Source organism: Lactuca saligna, chromosome 4 (genome assembly GCF_052625555.1).
Source record: "Lactuca saligna cultivar CGN05327 chromosome 4, ASM5262555v1, whole genome shotgun sequence".
NCBI lineage: Eukaryota > Viridiplantae > Streptophyta > Magnoliopsida > Asterales > Asteraceae > Lactuca > Lactuca saligna.
In genome coordinates this window covers 191,753,363-191,778,869 of record NC_136420.1, presented here as the reverse complement: position 1 = coordinate 191,778,869, position 25,507 = coordinate 191,753,363, and the positions used below count along the sequence as shown (strand labels likewise).

General features: G+C 34.8%; 1 protein-coding gene across 2 annotated transcripts; it reads right to left on the bottom strand.

Annotated features, from left to right (window-relative positions):
* Positions 1-468: 468 nt before the first annotated feature.
* LOC145043197 (phosphatidylinositol/phosphatidylcholine transfer protein SFH6-like) lies at positions 469-6,421 on the bottom strand. Of its 2 annotated transcripts, XM_078991773.1 has the most exons (10): positions 6,151-6,421; positions 4,934-5,210; positions 4,472-4,571; positions 4,017-4,283; positions 3,843-3,917; positions 3,061-3,162; positions 2,926-2,975; positions 2,725-2,824; positions 2,155-2,247; positions 469-799 (listed from the first exon to the last, which is right to left on the bottom strand). In XM_078991773.1, the coding sequence occupies exons 1-10, from the start codon at positions 6,182-6,184 to the stop codon at positions 713-715; spliced, it is 1,185 nt and encodes a 394-aa protein (XP_078847899.1). In that variant the 5' UTR covers positions 6,185-6,421; the 3' UTR covers positions 469-712. The 2 variants fall into 2 exon arrangements, with proteins under 2 accessions (XP_078847899.1, XP_078847898.1); XM_078991772.1 differs by lacking the exon at positions 6,151-6,421 and having other exon boundaries at positions 4,934-6,136.
* Positions 6,422-25,507: the final 19,086 nt, after the last annotated feature.

The following is a 25,507-nucleotide window of genomic DNA, read 5'->3' as shown; positions in this document are numbered from 1 at the left end:
AGGACCTAGATTAGGAATAATTTTAATTTACTTGTATTTTTCCTTGTTGCTTATCTAATAGATAGACTTTTAATGTAAACCCGTGATTTGACCTAGGATGTAAAGTGCTTTAATTAGAGCAGAATTCTACATTAGTAGATAAAACTCTAATAATTCTCTAAGATTAGATGTTAGAAAATGTAAGTCGTTACATACTCTCCCTTGTTTGCCTCATTTACATGTTCGGTCTTTACACATGTCGGATAGCATCTTTGTGATGTAGTCATTCTACCCTTTATGGTGTTGTTGCATTAACAATCTTAATGATAAGAAGTTATCATCGTAACCGTCTCTAACAAAAATTGTACGAAAAATGAAAGTTTAATAAGTGTTAATAAAACTTTTAACGATTTAAAATTATCAATGAGTAATTTACCAATGTCATAAATATATAAAATGGATGATAATTACTTACGATATCATCACTAATTTAAAATTCAACATGAAGATACATTGAAGATTGAAGATGATAGTTTGCTATTACTTTAGCGGGGTTAACAATGCCAATAAAATAAATGTACTAAACCTACCCCTAATAAATCCGAAAAATAAGATATCTGGATGGATGAAATATACATTTATATACTAACATACAATGGTTAAATGTTAATTAAGTTTTGATCATCAACAATATATTTAATTTATACTCCAGGTATATATAGATTTACACGTCTTAATGCTTACATTCAACGGGCGCAAGGTGATCACCCACCAAAGTAGTCGTTTTAGACGTCATACTTCTGCTTACAAATGCATCTTCCTGTAATGTATACATAATAAAAAGTAAAAGTTAGTTTATTCAATTTTTAAAATCAGTAAAACAATATTTTGAAACCACCATGCTAGTATATTTGAAATTTCTATATTTGTCTTTCTTATTCGGGCAATATACATCAAACAACTATCTTTTGCCCATTTGTGGTTTAACTACTCTGAATCGATATATTCCACTAAAGGCACCAAAGTGTTTAACAATTTTTCTATGACAGCCACTTTGACCTCCTATAGCAAGTTAAGGCCATGTTTGCCACAACTATCTTATAAGCTAGTTTATTTTTTGATATTTTTTAAATCGTCATGTATAACAAACTAAAAAGTAACTTATAAGCTAATTTTTCAAAAGCTAGTCCGACTGACGTTCAACGAGCTTATGGAGCTTCTTTAAAATTCTCTAAAATATATCATTTATTAATTATAAAAGGGAAAATGACTTAAAAGCCCAACGAAGTTTCCAAACCGTTTAAAAAACTTCAATCATGTTTTGTATGTTCAAAAAAATCTAACAAACTTAACATTTTATCTAAAAAGCCCAACTAAGTTACACTTTTTCGAAAGTCAAATAAGGAAAACAGATGACGTGGCTTATTACCGTATCGGAAAAATGACTTGTTAGACCAACGAAGTTTCCACAACGTTTAAAAAACTCCAATCATATTTTGACTGTTCAAAAAAAAAACCCAACGAACTTAAACAAAACAAAATTGGAATTTTCTGAACGGTTTGAAACTTTGTTGGACTTTTTAGACAAAAGGTTAGGTTCGTTGGGTTTTTTTGAACAGACAAAACATGATTGGGGTTTTTTGAATGGTTTGAAAACTTCGTTGGGCTTTTAAGTCATTTTCCCATTATAAAACACTCAATTTTCTGCATGCCCTTTTATGTATTTTTACATATTTTAGATAGTTATCAGCTAGTTTACCAATCAATATTTTTTATCTGCTAAGTGGTCATTATATAAAAAAGTTGTCAAAGTTGAGTAGTTTTAGTGAAACACATTTTAGGGAATATAGGTCGAATCAATAACAAAAAAAAAAAAAAAAAACCTGTTTCATAATCGGTTCACTTATACATAGGGAAAAGTTGATTGGAAGTTTAACTACTGTGAAACAAAATATTCCACTAAAGCCACCAAACTGCGTGTAGCATATTAAAGTGGTCATAATAGAAAAAAAAAAAAAATGGTCAAAGTTGAGAGACTTTGGTGAAATATTTTAATTCATAGTGGTTAAAAACCGTAAAAATAACCAAAATATCATGAATTTTATGTATATTGACAATCTTATTATAATATATAGTAACATAAATTATTGTAGCATAAGGTGATAAAGGTGGTACCGATGAAGAACACCGTGCACCATCATGTATTATTCCCTCTCTAGTTGATTCCAATCTTGAGATGCAATCTTTTGTTTGACCACTTGAAATAGCCTGCATTATTATGCAAAACATATAAAAATTATGAGTTTCTAGAAGCACTAATTTTATCCCTATCAACTTTTGAAACACATACCAATTTTGGAAATGGAACATGACTTATATTATTTGGAACATAATATTTTTTATTAAAGGTGTTAATCTTCTTATCTATTTTGTTTTTCACAAACACCATTCCTTTAAAAAAGTAACATCAGAAGATAAGCAAACCGAACATTGTGTTCAAAAAATACCATTATTGTAATGATATCTGGTGAGCAAAAACAAATAGTTTGGTAAAACATTCATAGTATTCTATAAAAAAATAATAAATTGTTCGTTATCATTTATGACATTAATTCATCATAATGCGAATGGCCCTATATTCCTATACCTCAAAAACCCCTTCTTGTTGATTTAAAAGAACATGTCTATTCTTGTAATCATGTATAACTGTTAAAACGTAAAATAAATCTATAATTTATTTTTTACCTTAGTAATTTGAGGGTCTCTCCAAGGTCCTTTATCAGATCTTAGGCAACCGCCTTTTTCTTCACAATTACAGTTACCACCTAGAAATTCTGGCAATTCACTGAAAAATCAAAAAGATGTAATCAACTAATCATTAATCAAGATCAAATTTACTCGAACATGTGCATAATTATTCAAGAACTATTTCATTAAATTTTTTACCTTTCATCAATTACTTCAAGCAATGTGCTTAAAAAATTGGTGCCCAAGACCTGAGGATGAAAAATATCAATACAAAAGTTGTGGTGATATATAACAGCTTAATGTTTGAGAATAAAAATCATTAAGTCGAATTACATGAATCTTGGATTTTGCTTTGGGTTCAAGAAATGACTGAATCATATTCCACAGCATCTTAAATCCAGAACCAGCATTTATGATGAACATCTGGCAAAGTGTCTGCAGATTTCATGTCTCAAGTTTAGAGCATGTAAATAAGATATTTCAAAAAAGATAAACTTCAACTTCTGAAATTAAATATAGAAGAGTTAATCACTAAAATGACCAATATGGGTAGGCCTATATTACAAAATGCCCACCTTTTGAACAAATTAATATCACAAAATGACCCCATTTGGCAAAATGGACTTTACATAATAATGCTACATTTTTTTGCAAAATGATATCATCTTTTTGCAAAATCATGATGTCATTTCGGAAAGAAAATTTCCAAATAAACTTTTATAAAAGATTTACGAGTGAGGACCAATCTTAAATCAATTTTCCAAGTCCATTTTGTAAAATGGATGGTTATTTTGTAATATTTGTTCAAAAAGTAGTCATTTTCTCATAGAACTTCACTCATTTTTGTCATTTTAACCAATAAACCAAGATACAATTTACATATCAAAGGCGTTACATTAAACACAAGCCTAGGCCTATTCGTATTACAACCTGTGTATTATATATATGTTGATTTATGCATATATACTTGACAAGAAATGTTAGAAATTTCTATAGATTTTGAAGTTAAACTTAAAATATATGTCACTTGACGTATTTAAACTTCAAAATCACATAATTAATCTGTAAAGAAATTTTAGTTAGTAACGTTGTAATAAATGGTAGCAGAAATATACATCGGGATAGTTGTTGTTAATCTGTTGCAGCCTCCTAATAAGTTCAATCACCGGTTTTGTAAAGTTCCACAAACCCTACAAAAAAAGAAAAAAACATATGAAAACTTTAAAAACAAAATACCTTCATTCCAAAAATCAAGCCTAATAAATTATCTTATAAATATGTATATATACCACTCCTTGAACATCTATAATTGTTGTACTAGAAGAAACACGTCTTCCTGCTGCAATTGAACATGATGGAAACCTAATCGCTAATGTCCTTTCATATTCCTGTACGTAGTATTTCACGTATCTTTCAACAGTTGTCACCTTCATAAGCTTCTTTGGATCAGCTTGTCCTAATATTTCTATGTAAACAGGCCTTCCTTCCTTATCGATACCATGGTAACCCTGGTGAAAATACTGAAGAACTTCATCCAATTCACTGAACTTGAAATCCTACCAAAAAAACAATATTTTTACAAGATTTAGATAATAATTTAGCAAACTTTTAAGAGTACAAGACAAATGTATATTATAATACACCCTAAAAAAGAAGGAAGTGACTTTAGCATGCACTTTATCGTGACAAAAAGCGAATAAGGAGACTAGAAATTAAATAGTGCAACACTAAATTGTTAATTTACCTCTAAAATGTTGTCGACTCCAAAATCTTTCCTCCATTGAAGCATGCTAATCCACATTTTCTTAGTGCCTTCGATATTAAAATTCTTGGCTACCAAGTATCTGCAAGGAGAATGTTTGAGTCTCAAATTGTGGAAATGACCATTTTACCCTTCTGTCTAAAAGGGATGCTGAATAACAATCGAATGTTTATCCAGGGATCGTTATAACTTGAAATTGTTAATGACCAAAAAAAAAAGTTTACATGACTAACAATACTTGAGAGAAAGAGAAAATCGACCAATTAGTAGGAGAAGAAGATGATTGGGTTTCAATATGTTCAAGAGAAATAAAAAGGAGAGTTTGGTTGAAGGGTAGCAACGTAAAAAAAGAGTCTTAGTGGATAAAGACACCCTCCCATTAAGCCATTCTACTTATATTAAGGAGAAAAAAACATTACTTTAAAGTAATAGATTGTTAATTACCTCAACATCATATGAAAATCATCAAGAATTTCTGGTAGCAAGTTGTCTTTTATTAGAGCTTGTCGAAAAGCATCAACTGCTTTAACCTCATGAGGATCTTGAGCCTCCCCTATTGTAACAGAATCTTGATAGATTGTTTTGTTTCTACTTTTTCTCTCTCGAATGATTTTGGAAGAAGCGTTTTCTTTATTTTTCTTCCATGTTCCACTTGTGCCTTCTTCATCAGAGACTTCAAGATTTGTATCCCATGAGTTTCTGTCATCACAACCAGGGAACCCTTCACGAAAATTTATATCGAGGTGAAAAAATAAAAAAAACATACGAACAAAAATGTCAATTGTAATAATGTCCTAAATTATTTGGATGTTAAAGACAAACAGCTTGATGTGTTGAAAGTTCAAACCTTTATGTGTCTTTGTCATTGGTTTATTTATTATATGGATCTCATCACTCCTCAAGGTATTGAAATTTGTACGTTTCTTAATCCTCTAATTATTAATTTTGTGGCTCTGATTTCTGATAATGACATATGTATTCTTTCCATATGAGATACATAAAACAAAAAAGGCTAAATGTGCAAAATAAACCGGATAAGTTCTTTGGCAACATAAACCTATGAGGAGTTACCCTACAAAATTTGGATGCTATAGAATCACGTAAAATTCACTATTCCAACTATTTTTCATTCTATTCCTCTAATCTCCATTTAAAAAGGAAATCATTAATAGAAACTAGAGAGATAATTAACCAAGATAAAATCTGACTCAAATCAAATTAGTTATGTATAAACATTTTACCAATTACCATACATCATTCCTTCAATTCAGAGAAACTTTGGCAAAGATTTTGATGTTGAGACATAATTCTTACACAAAATTTCATATTTAAACAGAAATATCTATTTCTTATGAAACACAAACTTTATTAATTAAAATGGTAGAACATGCAAATTTCAAGCAGAATTTCGCCCTTCCACAAAATTAATACATCTATGCCTCAAGTATTTACAAGAAAAAAGGTACTCACAAAATAAGCGTGTTTCATTCATATTGTTTATATTAAATTCGACTCCAATAGCCATATTCAGTCGATGAACACTGATAAAACATCAACACAACTAACTGATGCTACCAAAACAGACATGTCGATGAGATATCTAATATCAAAGTAAAAGAGAAAGAAATGGAATTCTCACGAAAATGTAGAAAGGAGCTTACCAGGCAAAGAATTGCGAACGATTGATCCAGACATGGTGTTCTATGATATGATAAAGTTTATAAATCTTCGAATGTTATCAACCGAAGTGTATTGGAATCAAGACATACAATCACCGATTGCTTAGAGAGAGAGAGAGAGAGAGAGAGAGAGAGAGAGAGAGAGAGACGGCAGCGGCACGGCGGAGAAGGGCGGAAAGAGTTGAGTGTTCCGTTTTGGTATGGTGCAGCTTTCGAGTGTTTAATTTCGCAACGTCACGCTTTTTATGGAGAATATGCGAATGTTTAAGGATAACATCTTTCTTAATACTCAATTACGAAAATGCCCTTCCAAGTTCCAACTCTATCCACGTTTTCTTTTTCTTGGATATGCAATAATAAGGTCGACAGTCGACAAACCGCAAAAAACAAACTAGGATTGAAATTTGAGTACCGAGTCCGAGTTGAAACCGGTTATGGTTCTTTGGCTTTTAATTTGTTTTTGAAAGTGAGGTGATATTTTTATTTATATTTTTGATTTATCTATAAACAAAGAAATATTATAAATATATAAAAGTTAAAATATCTTTTTTTAATAAATAGATACAAAAATTAAATGAAAACATCACCTTCAATGTGAAAAACCTTTTTAAAACTGTTTGCTTTTAAATTGAACTGATTACTTTTAAGAATTTGGAAAAGAATTATATTTTTATTTTTCAAATTAGAAATATAAAGTTTGTATTTAATCAATAGTTGGGACCAATTGGTTTAGAATATCTTCGATACAAGTTTTTTTTTTTTTTTTTTTTTTTCTAATAGTTTTTTACTATATATTTAACCACTCAATATCACTCAACTCCATGGAGGGGATAGCTTTTTTATTGATAGTTGAATACAGATAAAACTGCAAAATTGATTAATGTGGTAAGTATTTTTTTGGGTTTTAGTTGAAATCTTTATTTTTTTGGATTTGCGGTTATTTTCAATTAGTTTCGTTTAAAATGATTGTTGTAACATTCCAAAATTTTAAATAAAAATAAAATAAGAATGTTACTGGTTTAAATATGTCAAATAACGTGATAAAGTTGGAAAAATGCAAATAATGATAAGAATTAACAAAATGCTCAAAGTAAAGGGACCAAAAGGAAATTTTGTGGAAATAAGATGCAAACATGCTCCATTCATTCATTCTAATTGTATTTTGCAAACAAGAGGCAATTATTCACTCATTTTTTTTTTTTGAAATTGAAATAAACAATAAAAATAATAAATCCAGTAATTACCTTTTTAAAAAGATAATTAAATCTTTCAAGAACATTTATAATATAATATTTCTAAAAACATTAAGGAAGCAGAAAACATCACTAGTTTAAAAGAAAAACATAACATAGCAATTTTCATAAAAATCTTCAAGAGAATGTCGTCTGCTGTCACACTGGTCTCTTTCTTTTATTAAAACCTACCAATCCCAAAAATATTAAATAATAACAGATAAGCATAACGCTTAGTTACTCTACCATTATATAGATAACTTGCTTACACATAACATAACATTTCACATAAAACATAAGACATAAAAATAAACATTCCTAGCACATATTGTTGGTACCAACCATAACGTTGTTCCCCTTCCGGGAACTACCCCTTACTCCCTAAATAGGGAATAAAAGATAAGAATGCAGTTTGACTCACTAGAGGACATACTATATTGATTTTTTTTCTTTCTGAGAACCTATACAACAATTATAACATTCTTTAGCTTGTGCTTTGTTATATTACTCTTATAAAACTTATATACATATTTCCTTATTTTCTCTGTGATTGTAGTGTTCTATTCGGGACCTGTATTTCCTACCTTAAACTCTACATTTTTCAAAACTATATCACATATAGATATATCATCTCCTTAGATTTAAAAGTAGTACTGGCACACCTCCATACGATTTTCTACACTTTATGGCGAATTTTACAAAACTACCTCGCATAACAACTCATTCCGGACCAATCCGAGTAAATGATCATTTTCATCCTAGTTAGAGGCCTTTCTAGTTTTTGGTCAAAACTAATGAAATGTAGTAGACTAAAATATGAAACTTTGGGGACCAATATCGACCAAAGATGATATCCCATGATTTTTCTATGATTTTTACAAGACATGGGTAGAACAATGGATTTTTCATAAAGGTAAAACTATGGTTATGGTTCAATCCACTCAACCCATTAAGTCCCAAATTGGATTAAAACCTTCCAGGTATGAAACACATCAGATCTAGGTCCTATAGGAATTTTAGAAGCAATGAGGAAGATATCATACCTAGGTCGTTGAGATTGAAAGCTCCATACAAGTCTTGCACCTAAGACGATTTCGACAACAATCCAAAAACCTTAGCCATAATCGATGATCTATAACTCAAGCTCCAAACCTTAAAATAAAAATTGCAATAGGTGAAACTTCAATAAATGTCTTTAGAAGTCGCACTCTAAATTACTCGACAAGCCAACGGTTCAATCTCCAAGGATCGTCCAAGTACTGCTGAAAGGTCTTCAAAATGGGAATTCCAAGCAATATGGTTATTGGGGTTAAGTTGTGTTTAAGGTCCCTTAAGTGAATGACCAAATTCAGCTCTAAGGCCCTAATTCAACCTAAAACCTTTCTCATTAGGTCCCTAGGTTTGAAACAATAACTTCATTGCCCCTCTTTGCAATATTTTGACTTATAAGTCCCTAATTCTTAATTTGGTTCTTCATAATTCCAACTATCATCGATTTGACATGCAAGTAATAATAATTTCATTTCATACTCCCCCTATACTTAGTCTTGAAATATAAAATTAACTACTAAAATTAGAAAACATCTGAATTTATAACCTCACACTTTAATTTTATGACCCATAATTATAATTATTTAAATTAAATGTAAATTAGGGTGTTACGTTAACATTTAGGGTTTAATTCAAATGGTGGGTTGAGCAACCAAGCAAGGAAGGGAAAGAGCAAGGCTCTTCCCAGTTATAAATCCATCATTAAGAAAATCGTTTATTCCAAAATACATTTATTGAAAATCAGAGTAATATAAGAAACGAAAAATCGTCATGCTACTGATAAGTGTGTACAGTCCCACCTTCGCCTTCCCACGATCACCGATAAAACTTGAAAACATAAAAAACTGTGTAAGCACAAAGCTTAGAGAGTTCCCCCAAAATACCACATATGATAAACATATAGAAAACAACATGCATACATGAGCCTCAGCATGACTAGACTATCTCCCATGCCTACAAAATATTTGGACCGCTCTCAGAGCCTTCAACATGACTAGACCACCTAACTGGGCCTTCAGCCTATCTGGATTGCTCTCTGGGTCTTCGGCCTGCCTGGACCACCTCGCATGCCTTCAGTCTATCCAGACCGCCCTGGGTATCTTGGCCTTCATCACAAAGTAGGACGGCCTCAACCCACTACCAACATATGTGGACATATAAACAATCAAGGATCAAGTAGGCACATAATATAGGCAAACATCAATCATAAAACTCACTACCATCTACTAGTCCTCTCACTATACATTGTCTCACTACCAGCTAACCTATATGAAATGTGTAACCATAAGTAACCAGATGTAAGATAGCCACTCGAACAGGTGATCCTACTCTAGAGCCACAACGAAACAACAAATAGGCAAGCAAGCCTATATCAAGAATTCTTAGGCTATCCTACATGACTACATACAACCCTAGGTCACTCTACTAGAGGATAACCAGCATACCACTACTACAACATCCAATCATATAAGGATATATACACAGATCTAGCAGATCACTATAGCACAACAACATCCTATATACCTGCATATAGATCTAACATATCGCCACAACATAACAACATCCTATATACCATGATACATAACCTAGTGGGATGACATTGGTGCCTTCGAACCACATGTACACTGAGGAAAACTCGGCTGATTCGAAGAACTCTGAAACACTGCAATACAATCTCCTTTCTGTAATGCTTGCACTCGCAAATCCAATAACACCGGAACTAGATAGAATCTTAATGAATATCCCAAAATCCTAAAGTTTGACCCGAACCAAGGTCAAACTTGGTTAAAATTCAATGGTCAACGAAAGGCAAATTCCAACACTGCTGAGTATGCCCAACGTATGCGACCTGATCCCACTCCTTCATTAAGCACTTAATCCCTTAAGGTCTTTTATCCATAGCTCAAATATAGACTCAAAGCATCGAATTAATTCATAACGTTTCCACCTTTATAACTTTCCATGGCTAGAAAAAGGTTCAAAAGTTAAAACCCTAACTTATTAATCCATTAAGACATAACAACTCTTGCATGGAAGGGATAGAAGGACCAAAATCACATTTTTTTTTTGCTTCCTAATAGCTCCATAATGGATAAAGTTTCTGACCTTACCCATTTAGATGGTCCAAATAACCAAGATCTAGTCTTTAGGTCTCAAAGGGACCAAAAGTTCATCTTTCTTAACTTAATGCATTAAGTCTAATTCTCCAACCTTCACATCTGAATCAATATGATGTTTAGATGGATAAAGTTTCCAACTTTATCCATAACAAGGTCACAAACTTTAAAGATCTAAAATTTATGCACTAAAGTGACCAAAAGCTCATAACACCCAAATGCATCATCAAGATTCAAGCTTTATACCTGTAGAAGAAAGTTCAAGGTGAACAAGGTCTGGATCTACAAGCTCCAATTCAACCAACACTTCTCCAATGAGCTCCTTCTTCTCCAAGATGCACCTAGAATACTCCACAACACTAAAAAAAAAACACCTTATTTATCTCACAAGGCTCAAACTAGGGTTAGGGCTTCAAGGGAGAACGTTGGAGAGGTGGAGGTTGAGACTGGTAAGGCTTTGCGGAAGTTAAGGGGCTTAAATAGGGCTCAAAATGCTGAAATTAGTGTTTGGGTTTTGATCGTGTATGCAATACGCCCAGCCTATTAGGTTGATCCTCCATGATTAGCCTTGCCTAACATGTGCATCGTACACCCCATAAGCCCAACGTACTCGGCTTAGCCCAAAACCTTCATAACTTCTAACGGTCGTAACTTCTTCGTTCAAACTCCGTTTTCAACGATCTTTATATATAGGGAAAGGTATTGAAGATCCCCAAAATATTATCTAGATATCTTGGACTAAAAACTTCTCGAACAAAAATCCATATCTCATGCAAGACCTCAGCCTATGACTTTCCTTTTTCTACCCTTCGGCCCAACACACAATTCAAAGGTTAAGCTCTCGCATCCATTATTTCCTCCATCCAAAGGTCTAATCATTACCTCCATAAGACCTAGAGCCTTTACATAATCGACTTCTGTCCTAGAAGCCTAAAATAAGAAATGCTAGGAAACATGATGTTACAAATCTCCTCCATTAAATTAGATTTCGTCTTCGAAATCAGCTCTCACTTCCACTTCATGATGCAACCCCTCACATCAACCAAGTTGTCCAGAAATCCACAGATTTGATCGAATCAAGACCTTCATGACCAAACTTCATAATGCTAATCCCCCACATAAGTACGTTATTACAGCGAAAACCAACTAGTCACATATTAAACTAGTCCACACTCCTACTCGGCTCCGACAACCCAACTTAGCTATCCACTAATAGTACTCAGGCTTACCCCTGATCCACTAACCGACAACAGCACTCGAGCTTACCCTGGTCCACTAACCATTAGCATTCTGGCCTACCCTCGATCCACTAACTAACAATAGTACTTGGGCCTACCCCAATCCACTAACCAACAACAACACTCGTCTCAACAAGATTTAACTGACCCTATCAGGTCTTTGGGTTATAACTCAGACCTCCAAGCCCCAATCAAACAAGAACATAAAGGGAAGCTCTCATCATATCCATCACCCTGGGCTCCTAACACTCTAGAGTCTAAAGTATAAGAACTCTCTATAGATGCAATCACAACTAAAACTACTATGACTCGAAGAGAAATCCAACAACTGACAAAGATCTTGACACGAAGTCAGAATATTCAACAGTTGCACGGAAGTCTTGAACTTGGAGAAATTCGACTGAGAACCGAAACTTGGCACAAATTCTTCCTGTTATAAGGTTCCACTCTCCCCCACTTGAAATATGATAGAGTCTGTCAACTTCACAATCCTTCGATATCCAGACTAACTTGAACTCTACCACTTGATCCCAATCACTGATATCCAAATATATAGGAGAATCTGAACCCACACAACAATCATAAATTTCAGTACACATATAACCAAGGAAAAAGATAATTAATCTATTCATAACAAGAAATCAATTTAAACATAGCTAAATAAGATAATTCCCTTCAGTTCATCATCCAAGATTACAACTGAACTTCAAACACATAAACAAAACATACATATGAATACCAACGCTGCAACAATCAACTAAATAGAGGAACTAATAACTCAAAACATGGTCTCCGGGACTCCGCCGCCCCACGACGACCATCAGGAATATGCCAAGCTAGGGATGTAGGGTCCACCTCCTCACCGAAAATGAGAAATAGATAACGAGCTCTGATGTGAACCTCCTGTCCGCAATGAAAACACACCCACAAACTCCACCTGCAATCCCTACCAAAAATGACCCTCCTTGACAAACCATCGATATACAAACGATCGTCGCCTTCCATCACGAAACTTCCCACATCTACCACACTCGGAACTCCTCCCTTCAGCTGAGTCTGAACCTAGGTTGACAGACCTGACCCGTTTGGCTGCCAGCTGATTGTCCTCAAGTTGTTCCCTCCTCCTTCTTTTGAATCTCCAACTCAATCTCCCTCGTTCTGGGGGATTGACTGCATCTTGGTCAAGGTCTATTACTAATGAGTAGATATATGCTCTCCAATATCCTTCTTAATCATACTCAAGTATCATGACATCTACGCTTTCTTTGAAGTGGCATACTCAGGGTAGAAAATAACTCTCTCTGTAAACATCTTGGTGATCTTCATCACCAACTCAGTCATCTGCTTGAGCTATAGGTACTCTTGTATCAGTCGTTCCCGCTCTACAAGAGGAACATAATCTATTTAAAACATAACCAGAAACTGCTCCCAAGTCACTGCGGCTCGCTCTGCATGCGAACATCCCTAGGTCACGAACACCCACCAATCCTTCGCAACCCATCGAAGAAGATTCAACGCAAATTTCACCTTATAGCCCTTGAGATATGAACATATGACGAAACATCCCTCCACGTTAGAAATCCATCTCAAATTGATGATTAGATCCCTATCGCCTCTGAACTCCGAAGGCTTTGTATGACTGAAATATTGGTACTGCATCGCTTCACGTCTCTGAGATCCTGTAACGACAATGGTTGTAGTGGCTACGGTAGCAACTACACGTGTGATGGCGGCATAGCGCCAATCAAACTCCTCGATCAACATGGTCTTGACCAACCCCAACAACTCCAGAATTGCCTCCCTTAACGCCTCAGTCACTCTGGAAGCAATGATCCCGCTGATCTCCTCCTCACCCGGACCTGTTGTCCTAGTGCCACCAACTCCTAATCTTGAACCTTCAATAACCACCATTCTAAAAATACACCATGGAAAGATCATACATCAAAACACAGTGCTCAACACGCTAGGCCACACACTTACTGGTTCCTTAGTATCCTCAAGATTCTTCCTGAATCTCATCCGGGTCATATAGATTGTCGAATAGTCGACTCTGCCCTAAGTCCACAACCAAATAAGGAACACAAATTAAGGCTAAATCGATCATTTTGTGGCTATTTAATCATGACCATATAGAAGTAATCAACATACATGTAGTAATCACACAATCAAGTAACATATAGCAAGCAATTCCCTATATCATAAGGCATCACTGAAATTAGGCACTTTTGTTTAACGGTCCCTATAAGAACCCTAGATTATCCACTAGCATGCTTTTCTAACCGTTTATGTATCAAAAAATTCAAAACTCAACACATATAACAAGTATGGGTACTTTGGGAACCACTCTCTTATTCATGCTACGTTTGATTGTACATATCGTATCTTCCTGTAAAACCAAAGTTTAGTCAAGGTCCACATTCTCGATCCCACGACAACAACCAAACAAGATCATGACAAGAGACCGAGCCCATATCCCTAAACCAACCCATTTATTATAATTTCATTTTAAAAAAAATTGTGAAAATTCTCGGATCCTAGTTTGAGACTAGATTCACACACGTGTTCCTCCAATTCGCTTAAACCAGAGCTCTGATACCAACTTGCAATGTCCGATTTTCACAATCAAAACTTTTCATTTCATTAAGGTAAAACTTCCGATTTATAAATCAATTATTAAGAAAACCTTTTATTCCAAAATACATTTATTGAAAATAAGAGTAACATAAGAAACGCAAAATATTCATGCTATTGATGATGTGTACAGTCTCGCCTTCTCCTTCCCATGATCACCGATAAAACCTGATAACATAAACAACTGGGTAAGCACAAATCTTAGTGAGTTCCCCAAAAATACCACATATGATAAACATACAAACAACAAAATGTATACATGAGCCTTCATCATAACTGGACAGCCTCGTATGCCTACAAAATATTTGGACCGCTCTTAGAGCCTTTAACATCACTAGACTGCCTTACTGGGCCTTTAGCCTATATGGACGGCTCTCCAAGTCTTCAGTCTATTCGAACGGCCTTGGGTGTCTTGGCCTTCAACATAAAGCAAGACTGCCTCTACCCACTACCACCATATGTTGATATATAAACAATCAAGGATCAAGTAGGAACATATTCAAGCAGACATCAATCATATAACTTACTATCGCATACTAGTCCTCTCACAACACACTATCCTGCTACAAGCTAAACTCCTTGAAATGCACTACCATAAGTAACCAAAGGTGAATTAGCCACTCAAATAGACGATCCTACTCTAGAGCCATAACCAAACAAGGAATAGGAAAGAAATCCTAGATCAAGAGTTCTCAAGTTATCCTGCATGACTACATACAACTCATAAAGTACTTTACTAGGGATAACCAGTATACCACTAATACAACATCCTATCATGTAAGGATATATACATAGATCTAGCTGAGATAACTATAGCACAACAACATCCTATATACTAGGATACAGATCTAATAGATCTTCATAGCATAACAACATCCTATATCAAGATATATAACCTAATGGGTTAGCATTGGTGCCTTCAACCCATATGTACAATGAGAATAACTCATCTGAATCGAAGAACTCGAAAACATTGTGATACGATCCATTTTATGTGTTGCTTGTACCCACGAATCTACTAACACCAGAACCAGATAGAATGTTAATTAATATACTAAAATCCTCAAGTTTGACCCAAGGTCAAACTTGGTCAAAAGTCAACGGTCAACAAAAGTTAATGAAAGTTAAAGTCCAATGTTGTTGAGTTAACCCAACATACTCAACGTACACCTAGCATATGCAGCATGATCACACTCCTTCATTAAGTACTTAATCCCTTAAGGTCTTTGGTCCAAAGCTCAGATTTAGACTCAAAGCATCGACTTAAGTCATAACGCTTCCACCCTTATGACTTTCCATGGCTAGAAAATGTCCAAAAGCTAAAACCCCTACTTATTAATCCATTAAGACATCACAACTCTTACATGGAAAGGATCGAAGGAACAAGATCACACTTTTATGGTTCCTAATATCTCCATAATGGATAAAGTTTCCGACTTTACCCATTAAGATGGTCCAAACAACCAAGATCTAGTCTTTATGTCTCAAAGGGACCAAAAGCTCATCTTTCTTAACTTAATGCATTAAGTCCAAGTCTCCAACCTTCAGATCTGAATCAATATGGTGTTTAGATGGATAAATTTTCTAACTTTATCCATAAAAAGTTCATAAACTTTCAATATCTAAACTTTATGCACTAAAGTGACGAAAAGCTCATAAAACCCATGTAACACCCGAAAATTTGAGGAGCAATTTTGGGAATGAATCACCTTTTGAGGATTTGACACGGTGTGTTGGAGGCACCAACAAGGCATATCCCAATATGAGGAAATGCATATTTCATGAAGGATAACACGATATGTTGCCTTTTGGAACACAACCTCATTAATGGCTAGTAATGAAACGTTAATATTCTAGGTTTTGCTCCCTATGTAAAGGAATGTGGAGGCTAGGGTTTGTTCACCATCATCCCTCATGCCCTGAAAGAAATCCTAATCATTTCCCTCCCATTTTTTAATCTATTATGGTGTTTTTGGAGCTAAAGAAGGAATAAAGTGGAAGAAGGAAGCAAAGATCCAACAAGCAAGCCCTTATTCTTCAGTTTGGCACTTTTCTGGACCTTTGTAAGTGTCCAAGACTCGATTTTTATCATTTGAAGTTGTTATATCTTGATTCTTGTCCCTTTTTCTTCTTGTTCTTGAATTTTTGAATGGTTAGATCTCATAAAGTTTGTAACTTTATGAATCTGTAGGTCAATGTGACCTAATAATGACATGGATCTGGTGTTTAATCAATTTTGATGCCATGCATATAGATTAGGTCATAAATCGTCATTCTGACCTAAGATGGGTTCAATACATACATTGGACATGTATGTATAAAAAGCACCAACCTTTGGGATGGTTTTGGTGTTAGAATCACTTTTGGAAAGGATGGATTTCAGACTTTAAGGATTAAGTGCTTATTGGTTAATCCCTTGCATTTTTAAGCTTTATGGATTGGGTGTTGGACCTTTTTGGGTAGTCCCAATGGATAAAGTTGGAAACTTTATCCTTATGGATCACATTGCAAACTAGATCCGAGCTTTGGATCTCTTGGAATCAAGGAAAACGACTTAATGTATTAAGTTGTTGGATCTTCGGCAAACACGAAAAGTTCTAAGTCAACACGGTGTGTTGGTCAAAATTTTCCCGACTATTTGGTTGCAGGCAAAACACGACATGTTTCTAAGTCAACACGATGTGTTGGGTCTACATGGACTATTAACCTTGATCGTTGACTTTGACCAAGTTGGACCTTGAGGGTATTTTGGGATTTTGATGGAATTGGCCACTCGGTGGAAACAGGTATTGGTTAAAGAGTTGAGATTAAAAGTTGGTCCTCATCAACTATGGATCAGATCGAAAGGTGAGCCTTCCTTACTGTAGTTTTGGGTTAAAGGCACCAAGGTAGGCCCATTGGATTGTTATCATGGTTTATCGCATGTTGGTATGTTATAGTAATCTTTTAGATCGGTATCCTGGTATATAGGATGATGTTATGTTTAGTGATATGTTATATCTACCTGTTATCTTTTCTAGATCTATGTTTACCGGTTTCATATGTTGATGTACTGTGGTTGGGTTGAGATTGTACTACTTGGTGCTGCCAGTCAATAAACCCAAAATTCTTTATATCGATATGTTGTTACTGGTTATTTGTATGCTTTTCTGTCTTATATATATATATATATATATATATATATATATATATATATATATATGTGTGTGTGTGTGTGTGTGTGTCTGTTTCGACACGGTTGGTGTGTTTTTGGGTTGAGGCGGTCCTGCTTTGTGCTGAAGGCTAACAAACCTAAAGCATCCCGGATAGACTGAAGGCCAGTGGGGCGTACCAGTCAGGCCGAAGGCCCGCAGAACTTTCCAGATAGGTTGGAGTCCCGGTGAGGCTTACCAGTCATGCTGAAGGTTCTGTGAGTGTACCAGATAGACTGTAGGCTGGTGGGGCATCGTATTCAGATTGAAGGCTTTGTGGGTGTACCAGATAGATAGAAGGCCGGTGGGGCATTCCAGTCATGTTGAAGGCCCTGCATTCATGTTGTTTGTTGGTATATGTTATCTATTTGTGTGGTGGTACTTTTAGGGGAAACTCACTAAGATTTGTGCTTACAGTTTTGTTTACGGTTTCAAGTACTTTAGTGGACCATGGTAAGGCGAAGGCGTGACCGTACACATCCTTGGTTTTACGACTAACTGGATCTTTGGAGACTCTGATTTTAATTAATGTTTTGGAACAATGTTTTTGTAACACTTTTATTAGAAAAAGGGTTGTTTTGAAAAGTTTTAAATTTGTTGAATTTTTGGGATGTTACAACCCAAAACTAGCTAGATCTAACAAATGCATCATCAAGGTTCAAGCTTTATACCTCTAGAAGAAAGATCGATGTGAACGAGGCCTGGATCTACAAGTTCTAATTCAACCAACATTTCTCCAATGAGCTCCTTCTTCTCTAAGTTGCACCAAGAACACTCCAAAGCACTCAAAAACACCTTCTTTAGCTCACAAGGCTCAAACTAGGGTTAGGGTTTCAAGGGAGGATGTTGGAGAGGCGGAGGCTGAGAAAGGTAAGGGTTTTGGGGAGTTAAGGAGCTTAAATAAGGTTCAATACCCTAGAATTAGGGTTTCAGTTATGATCACATATGCCCAATATACTCCTGGTACGCCCTACATACTAGGTTGATCCTCCATGATTAGTCTTGCCTAGTACGCCCAACGTACACCCTGTACGCCTAACGTACTCAGCTTAACCCAAAACCTCCCTAACTTCTAACGGTCATAAGTTCTTCAGTCCAAATTTATTTTTGACTATCTTTATATCCATGGAAAGGTATTAAAGATCCACACAATATTATCTAGATTTCTTGGACTAAAAAAATTCTCAAACAAAAATCCATATTTCATGTAAGACCTCGGCCTATGAGTTTCCATTTCCTACCCTTTGACCCAAAACACAATTCAAAGGTTAAGATATCGCATACATAATTTCCTTCATCTAAAGGTCTAAACAGTATCTCCTTAAGGTGCAGAACCTTTACACAATCGACTTCCAGTCCACGACCCTGAAATAAGAAATGATAGGAAACACAATGTTACACTTGCAAGGTCGAACAACAAATAAGATTGGAAACAGAGAGTGACATGATAAGTCGCTATCCACATCTGTTTGCTGATGTATAATTCTGGGATGGAATCATCCTAAGGAGGAAAGAATTGTAATGCTCGTGTTTCTAGGCTAAGCATTAGTATGATGATGTAATAGTTAGGGTCAACAATTATAATCTATTTTGAAGTAATAAAGAGAAATTAGTTGCATATTATGTGATTTTATGTGTATTATACTTATTTATAAGATATAATAAATTAAGAATTAAAATACACATCAAAAATAAAATAATAGATAAACCCAATATCTATGAAGAAAGTTGTAGTGGTTGTGACAAGGATTCCGTAGATATAAAGAACACCGAAATCCGAGTTATAACGAAGAAGTTATGACATGATGAAGTTTCATGACAAAACCGGCACAACACAGTGTGACGTAAAAAGTGAGTTTACGATAAAATAATTTCTAGCTTTAGCGATCTAAAGGAAAGTCGTAGTATACGTTAAATCGAGAGTGTGCATAAAAAGAACACCTAAATGTGACTTTGTATGAGGAAGTTATGCTTTTTCTAAGATTTGACATAACAGTCTGCAACCCAAAATTTGAATTTTAGATCGACTGATTTTTAGCTGACACAACCTAAATGAGAATCAAATATCTCATTAATAGGAGCTCAACAATAAAAAGATAGATGAAAATGGACGTCGGATGACAAAGTTATGAATTTTTGACAGACTTTACCTGTCCAAACCTGTTAAAATATAACTTTATAAATAAATTTGAAATTAGCCTACGTATTCTAAACGAAAGTTGTAGATTACATTGCCTCCTACGCGTGGATATAAAGAACGTCAAAAATGGAGTTCATATACGAAAGTTGGGGATTTTAGAAGATAATTAGTTTTTGGAGTGATGTACGAGTGACACATGGCGCGATCTGAGCTACTTCTTCCTCCACATGCCTTGCCACCAAATGGTGACACATGGCTTGAGTACGCCCAGCGTACGCAGGAGCTGGAAGCCTATAAATAAAGCTCGTTTTTCTTCATTTCTCCAAACCAATTCACTCTAACTCTCTCCCAAAAACCTCCAAAACCTTAAGGCTTTTCTATAGGCCTTCTTAGGAGTTAGTAGCGAGTCCCAGAGCACCAGAAGGCCCCTTAAAGAAGAGCTTTTGGCTCGAAATTTCTGCCCCCGTAGAGCCCAGTTCCTAGCCAAACCTTCCAACAAGTGAGTTATGCTTACCCTACTTTAAGTATAGCTTAGGTTTAAGTTTATTATCATTATTATGAACTTATAGACAATAAACCTATTATAAAATACAATATACAAAGTGTTATTATAATATCTTTTAACTATTCATGGTACGGGGAATCTGGTTTGAAGGGCCGCATAGGGTTGTTGGATTTCAGTAGTTCTATAATGCCAAAATGGTCCTACCCTCCGGTGTTTCATGTCTGGCCCCTGTCTGTACATAGAGGTTGAAAAGTATAGTTTAACACTTATAAAACAATATCGCTCATACATTGTCGTGATAAATATTATACTAAAATCTAGCGGTAATTATACTAGGTTTCATCAAAGGAAAATAGAATTGTTAGAAGCGAAGCGTTGTCCAAGTTTGGAATCATCACTTTAACAAGTGATGGCGTAGTTACTTTCATCTTACACAAATATATGAAGTATTTAGTATAAATTACATGCTATGTGTGCATATTATCTATTTTCTTGGTATCTATGTTGGATGAACAATTTATACATGTTTTAAATGATTTAAAATGTATATGTATTTTATATCTACGAATATGTTGGGTAAAACATGGGTAGATGAAATAGTCGAGGTGTGATGAAATAAAACAATGAAGCACCTCGATATTTACGATGATCTAGTCATCTAGCGGAGTATAGATGACGACAACGTACTATTCTAGACAGTCCAGTGGAACGCTAGCAGGCTCGCAACCTATATGTGTTTATTTGAACTAATTGTTCACTAGGTGTACTCCAACCCCCTCATGGTTTCCTTATTTGACATGTACTACTGAGGAATCCCCTAAGTAGTATAGTCACCCCGATGAAAATCCTTAGGCTAGGTCCCTTATAATAGATGTTTTAGGGACGTAAGGTGAGGATATCAGGAATCAGAAATCGAGTTGAATGATTTGATGAAACTAATAAACTTAGTTACTGTGGGTTGAAAATCCTATGAGCTCACCAGACTCCCAAGCCTGACCCACTCAATTTCTTGTATACAGGTAGTGGCAAAAGAGCACATGAGTGATGGTCTGATGAGAGATCAATGGATTATAGGCCTCTAAAATAAATAGATGTTGTAAGGCCTATGTTGTTTCTGTTTATGCTTTTGATCTGTATTGAAAATGACATCCCGAGGCTTTTAATATAATGAAAATACATTTCTTCAGAAATGCTTTGATAAATTCTTTATCATATTTTTGGGAACAAATTCTGCAACATATTTCTTTAAAAATATACTCCAGTTTTCAAATAAAGCATAAACAAATCGTTTTTTACTGGCCTTGAAAATGGGGATATCACATAATGGTAAAGATAATGGATTCCTCTTTGGTTAAAGAATTGACGAGTAAAGGAAGGTTATAATCATCAAATGGATACTCTTAGAAGGAGTTGAATTCAAAAGATAAGGTGTATCTTGATTTCTTATATTGATAGATGAGGTTATTGGCCTTAAGGGAAATTTAGGACTATGGTATGGAATCGATGATTCCAAGGTTAGATTAGGTATTTCACATTGAGTTTTGTTATTCTTTCAAATAATTAACAACATTCAATTAAGTTTACAATAATTTGGATTCAAGCTTTGTGAACTTGGGAATGTCCAATTCCATTATAGTCTAGCTAACCCCTCTTTTAGAAAATATGAGAATCACTATATTCTTAAGAAGTTCAGAAAGAACTTAATGGATTAAGTGGAGTGCTTTTAGGATGATAAAACACTTCCTAATCATGTGTGAGAACTCAAACAAGTGGTTTAAAATGATATTGGATGAGAACATTATCCATTAAGAGCATAATTGCTCGCTAGGATCCTTAGATATCATTTTATGCTTTTATATAGCTTTGGTGACATTTAAAATTTTCATGATTAAGTCATCATGAGGATAGGGTCTAATTGAGTATCTGATAATGGAGGTCTATGTTATGGTTGCAGGAATTTACTATGACCTTGCTATGGATTATTCAGGTCAAATTGGAAAGAATTTTTGAAAAGTGTTGAGAATACAAATGTTGTTCAAGGAATATATTGTGCTAGGTATTGGAGTTTAATTCTTCAGTATATGTATGAAAAAGAAGGAATCGAGGTGCCTGCTGATGAACAATCAATTGAGTTCTTGAAGTACAATTTTCCAAAGAAGATTGAGGATGATGCCGAAGTGTTTCCCAGCATTACAAGAATTCCAGATGCTATGATCAAGTGTGTTAATCCAACAAGTTCTATTTTGATGACGTATTTGGCTTCGATCAATCCAGATGAAGACACTGGTATACTGTTTGCTAAGCCAGATGCAGGTTCTTCCAAGAAATCTCGCAAATCCAAGAAGACTGAGAAATCGACTATCGTAGCTACTGAGCGTGTTGAGGTTGTAGTTGTCAAAACTCATGCATGAAATATTCCTTCTAAGTCTTGTTTTCTTAAAAGAATCAATTAGAAAGCTCATCATTCTTGAAAGTCACCAGAAAGGTCTTCTAGTTTTTCTCCTTCATTTACTCGCAAACCTCATGTTACTCGCAAATGAGTTATTAGTCTGGAAGTTCAAGATCCCGTGTCCCCATTATCAAAGAAGAGAATAGCTATTGATAGGGCAAAGCATATTTCAAAGAAGATTAAAAAGCAAAAACTGGTTCTTCAAAAAGTATCTTCCGAAGAAGAAGAAGTTCCAAAAACTCCTCAGGCTATTCTTTCGAAAAGTCTTTCGACTCCTAAGCAAAATCCAATCATTCCACTTGAGGTTTCGTTAACCAAGTCATCTAATTAGGAGGTTCAAACTTTTGACATTATTACACACATATCTGATACGGTTGTAAATGTCACTATGGGTGAAGAAGAGTCGAATAAATAATCCCCAATGCTCACTCAAGGTATTCTTGAAACTTCTATAGTCAGTACCCTTGTTTCTTTACCAACATTTATTATTCCTACACACCCAATCTCATCTTCGCCAACATTTACTCCAATTCTCAATCAACCGTTCACTTCTCTATTTTCTTCCCAATCTACTGATCCACCAAAATCTGTTGATGATACTGACAATGATGATGGAGGATTTAGAGGAACTTTTGATGAACTTCAGTTTGATCCAGAAGAAGAAGATATTCTTGATCACATGTTTATGTCAGGAAAACAATTTAAAATTCTGAACAAAAATCTTAACTCGATCATTCAATCCCAAGCAGAAGTAGGGAGAAACAATTCTTTGTCCAGTATTGAAGTGGATGTCATGCTAAAAGCACAAGAAGCTTGATTGTTCAATAAATTTTCTAATTTTCTTAGTGCTTATGAATCTCGAATTCTTGAGAAGGTGGATGCCAATGACAAGAATAATGAGCTTAGGATCAAACCTCAGTCCTCAAATTTTAATGAAAAAGTCAGAGATTTCAAAATAGTTGCTAAGGAACATCATGTATTGTTTATTCAGGATGTGAAAAAGGTGAGGGAAGATGTTAATTTGAAATTTCAAGAATTGCGTGAAGACATGAACAAAGAGATTGCTACTACACAAAAAGACTATGCGTCTCTAAATCAGAAGATGGATATTATTGCAGACGTAGTGACGAAATTTGTCAAGTTGTATGAAGATTTGAGTCCTCAAATTACTCAACTATCTACCGATGATAGTAAAAGCTTCATGGAGATCACAACTTTGTTAAACGAGTTGAAAGCATTAATATTAAATCCTGGCTCATCTCCTCTGATCGCACTAGAATTTCTATCTCAGAAATTTATGTTGTTTGAATCAGTTCTTCACAAACAGTTGGCACCATTATCCTGAATTCTCAATCTTTTACCAACAAATGCCCCTCCTGATGTCATAAGGGTGCAAGGGGGAGAAAAGAAAATTCAAGGGGTTGAAAAGACAAAAGAAATATTAAGAAGGTTTTAACCGCTGCTAAAGTAGCGAAAGTTGTATCCACTCAAGTCCCAACACCTATAGTTTCAAAGGTAAATACAATAGAATCCATCAAGACAATAACAAGACCTATTCTGAAAGGAATTGTTATTAGTTCTTCTACTGAAGGAGGAAGTTCAAGTTCTTCTAAACCAAAAACTTCTGAAGATGATGGAAAGGGGAAGGGAATTTTGATTGAAAATTTGAAAGAAGATAAGAAGGCTGAAATTGAAGCTGAAATGGAGAAAAAAGGAAGATACAGAGCATATTGAGACTTTGTGAAAATGATCCACCTGGCATGGATAAGGGAGATCCAAAGAAGTTGTACAGTTATGAGAATATTGAAGCAAGAGTTGCATTTAATCACATGTATGCTTTTGAGAAGAAGCCAAAGAAAAGCAATTCTATCACTAACATTGATATGAGTCAACTTGATTTTCCAGTGAACAAAATGATGTTTATCATGGCTCGATACAAAATAATTGAGAAGTTCGACAACGAAGATGATTATATTCATATGAAACTTAGGTTTCATGCAGTTGTTGGAAAAGAACCAGAAGAAATATGGTCATTAGTGAAGATCAAGAAGATCGTCACTATAACAAAAGATGTCTTGTTCGAGAAAATGATACATAATTTTCTCTATCATGATGTGAGAGCGAACAATCAGGTTTGTGATTTTTTGGTTGCTGATTTTCCTTTAATGAACTTGAATGACCTGATTCAAGTTGCATTAATCTTAAAAGTCGTGGAGGCTTCGCAACTTCAAGGGACTGATAAAAATGTTTTGAAGCTTAGTCTTGGTCATATCAAAATCTTCATAGACAATTAATATGATTTTCTAGCATTAAATGATGTGGAGTTAGCATCAAAAATGGGAAAGGAAGTGAAAGTTTCAATGGAAGCAACGAAGACTCAAGCTGAACTGAAGAAATATGATGATGGGGAGATATTCTTGGATCCATTTGGATTGGTCTTTGCTGGAAAAGATAAGAATGGAAAATCTAAGAGGTTTTTCTTCCACGCATGTGAAGTGGAAAGATATATTACATCCCAATATACGAACTTCATTGTTCGTTTGAATAATTGCTTGAAGAATAATCAGGGGGATAAAAAGGAGTTAAGAAATTTTTTGACATGGTACTCAGAGATATGAAGGATGATGCATTTTTCTGTACAGATTCTCACAAATTGAGAAGTTCGACATGATTACAAAGGGGGATATTATAGAGTCAAAATATCTTGTAATATGTCGAAGTCTATGTATTTGTTAATTTCGTATGTTTTCTATGTATTTGCTAAGGTTTTCTTTTTAACGGAGCGT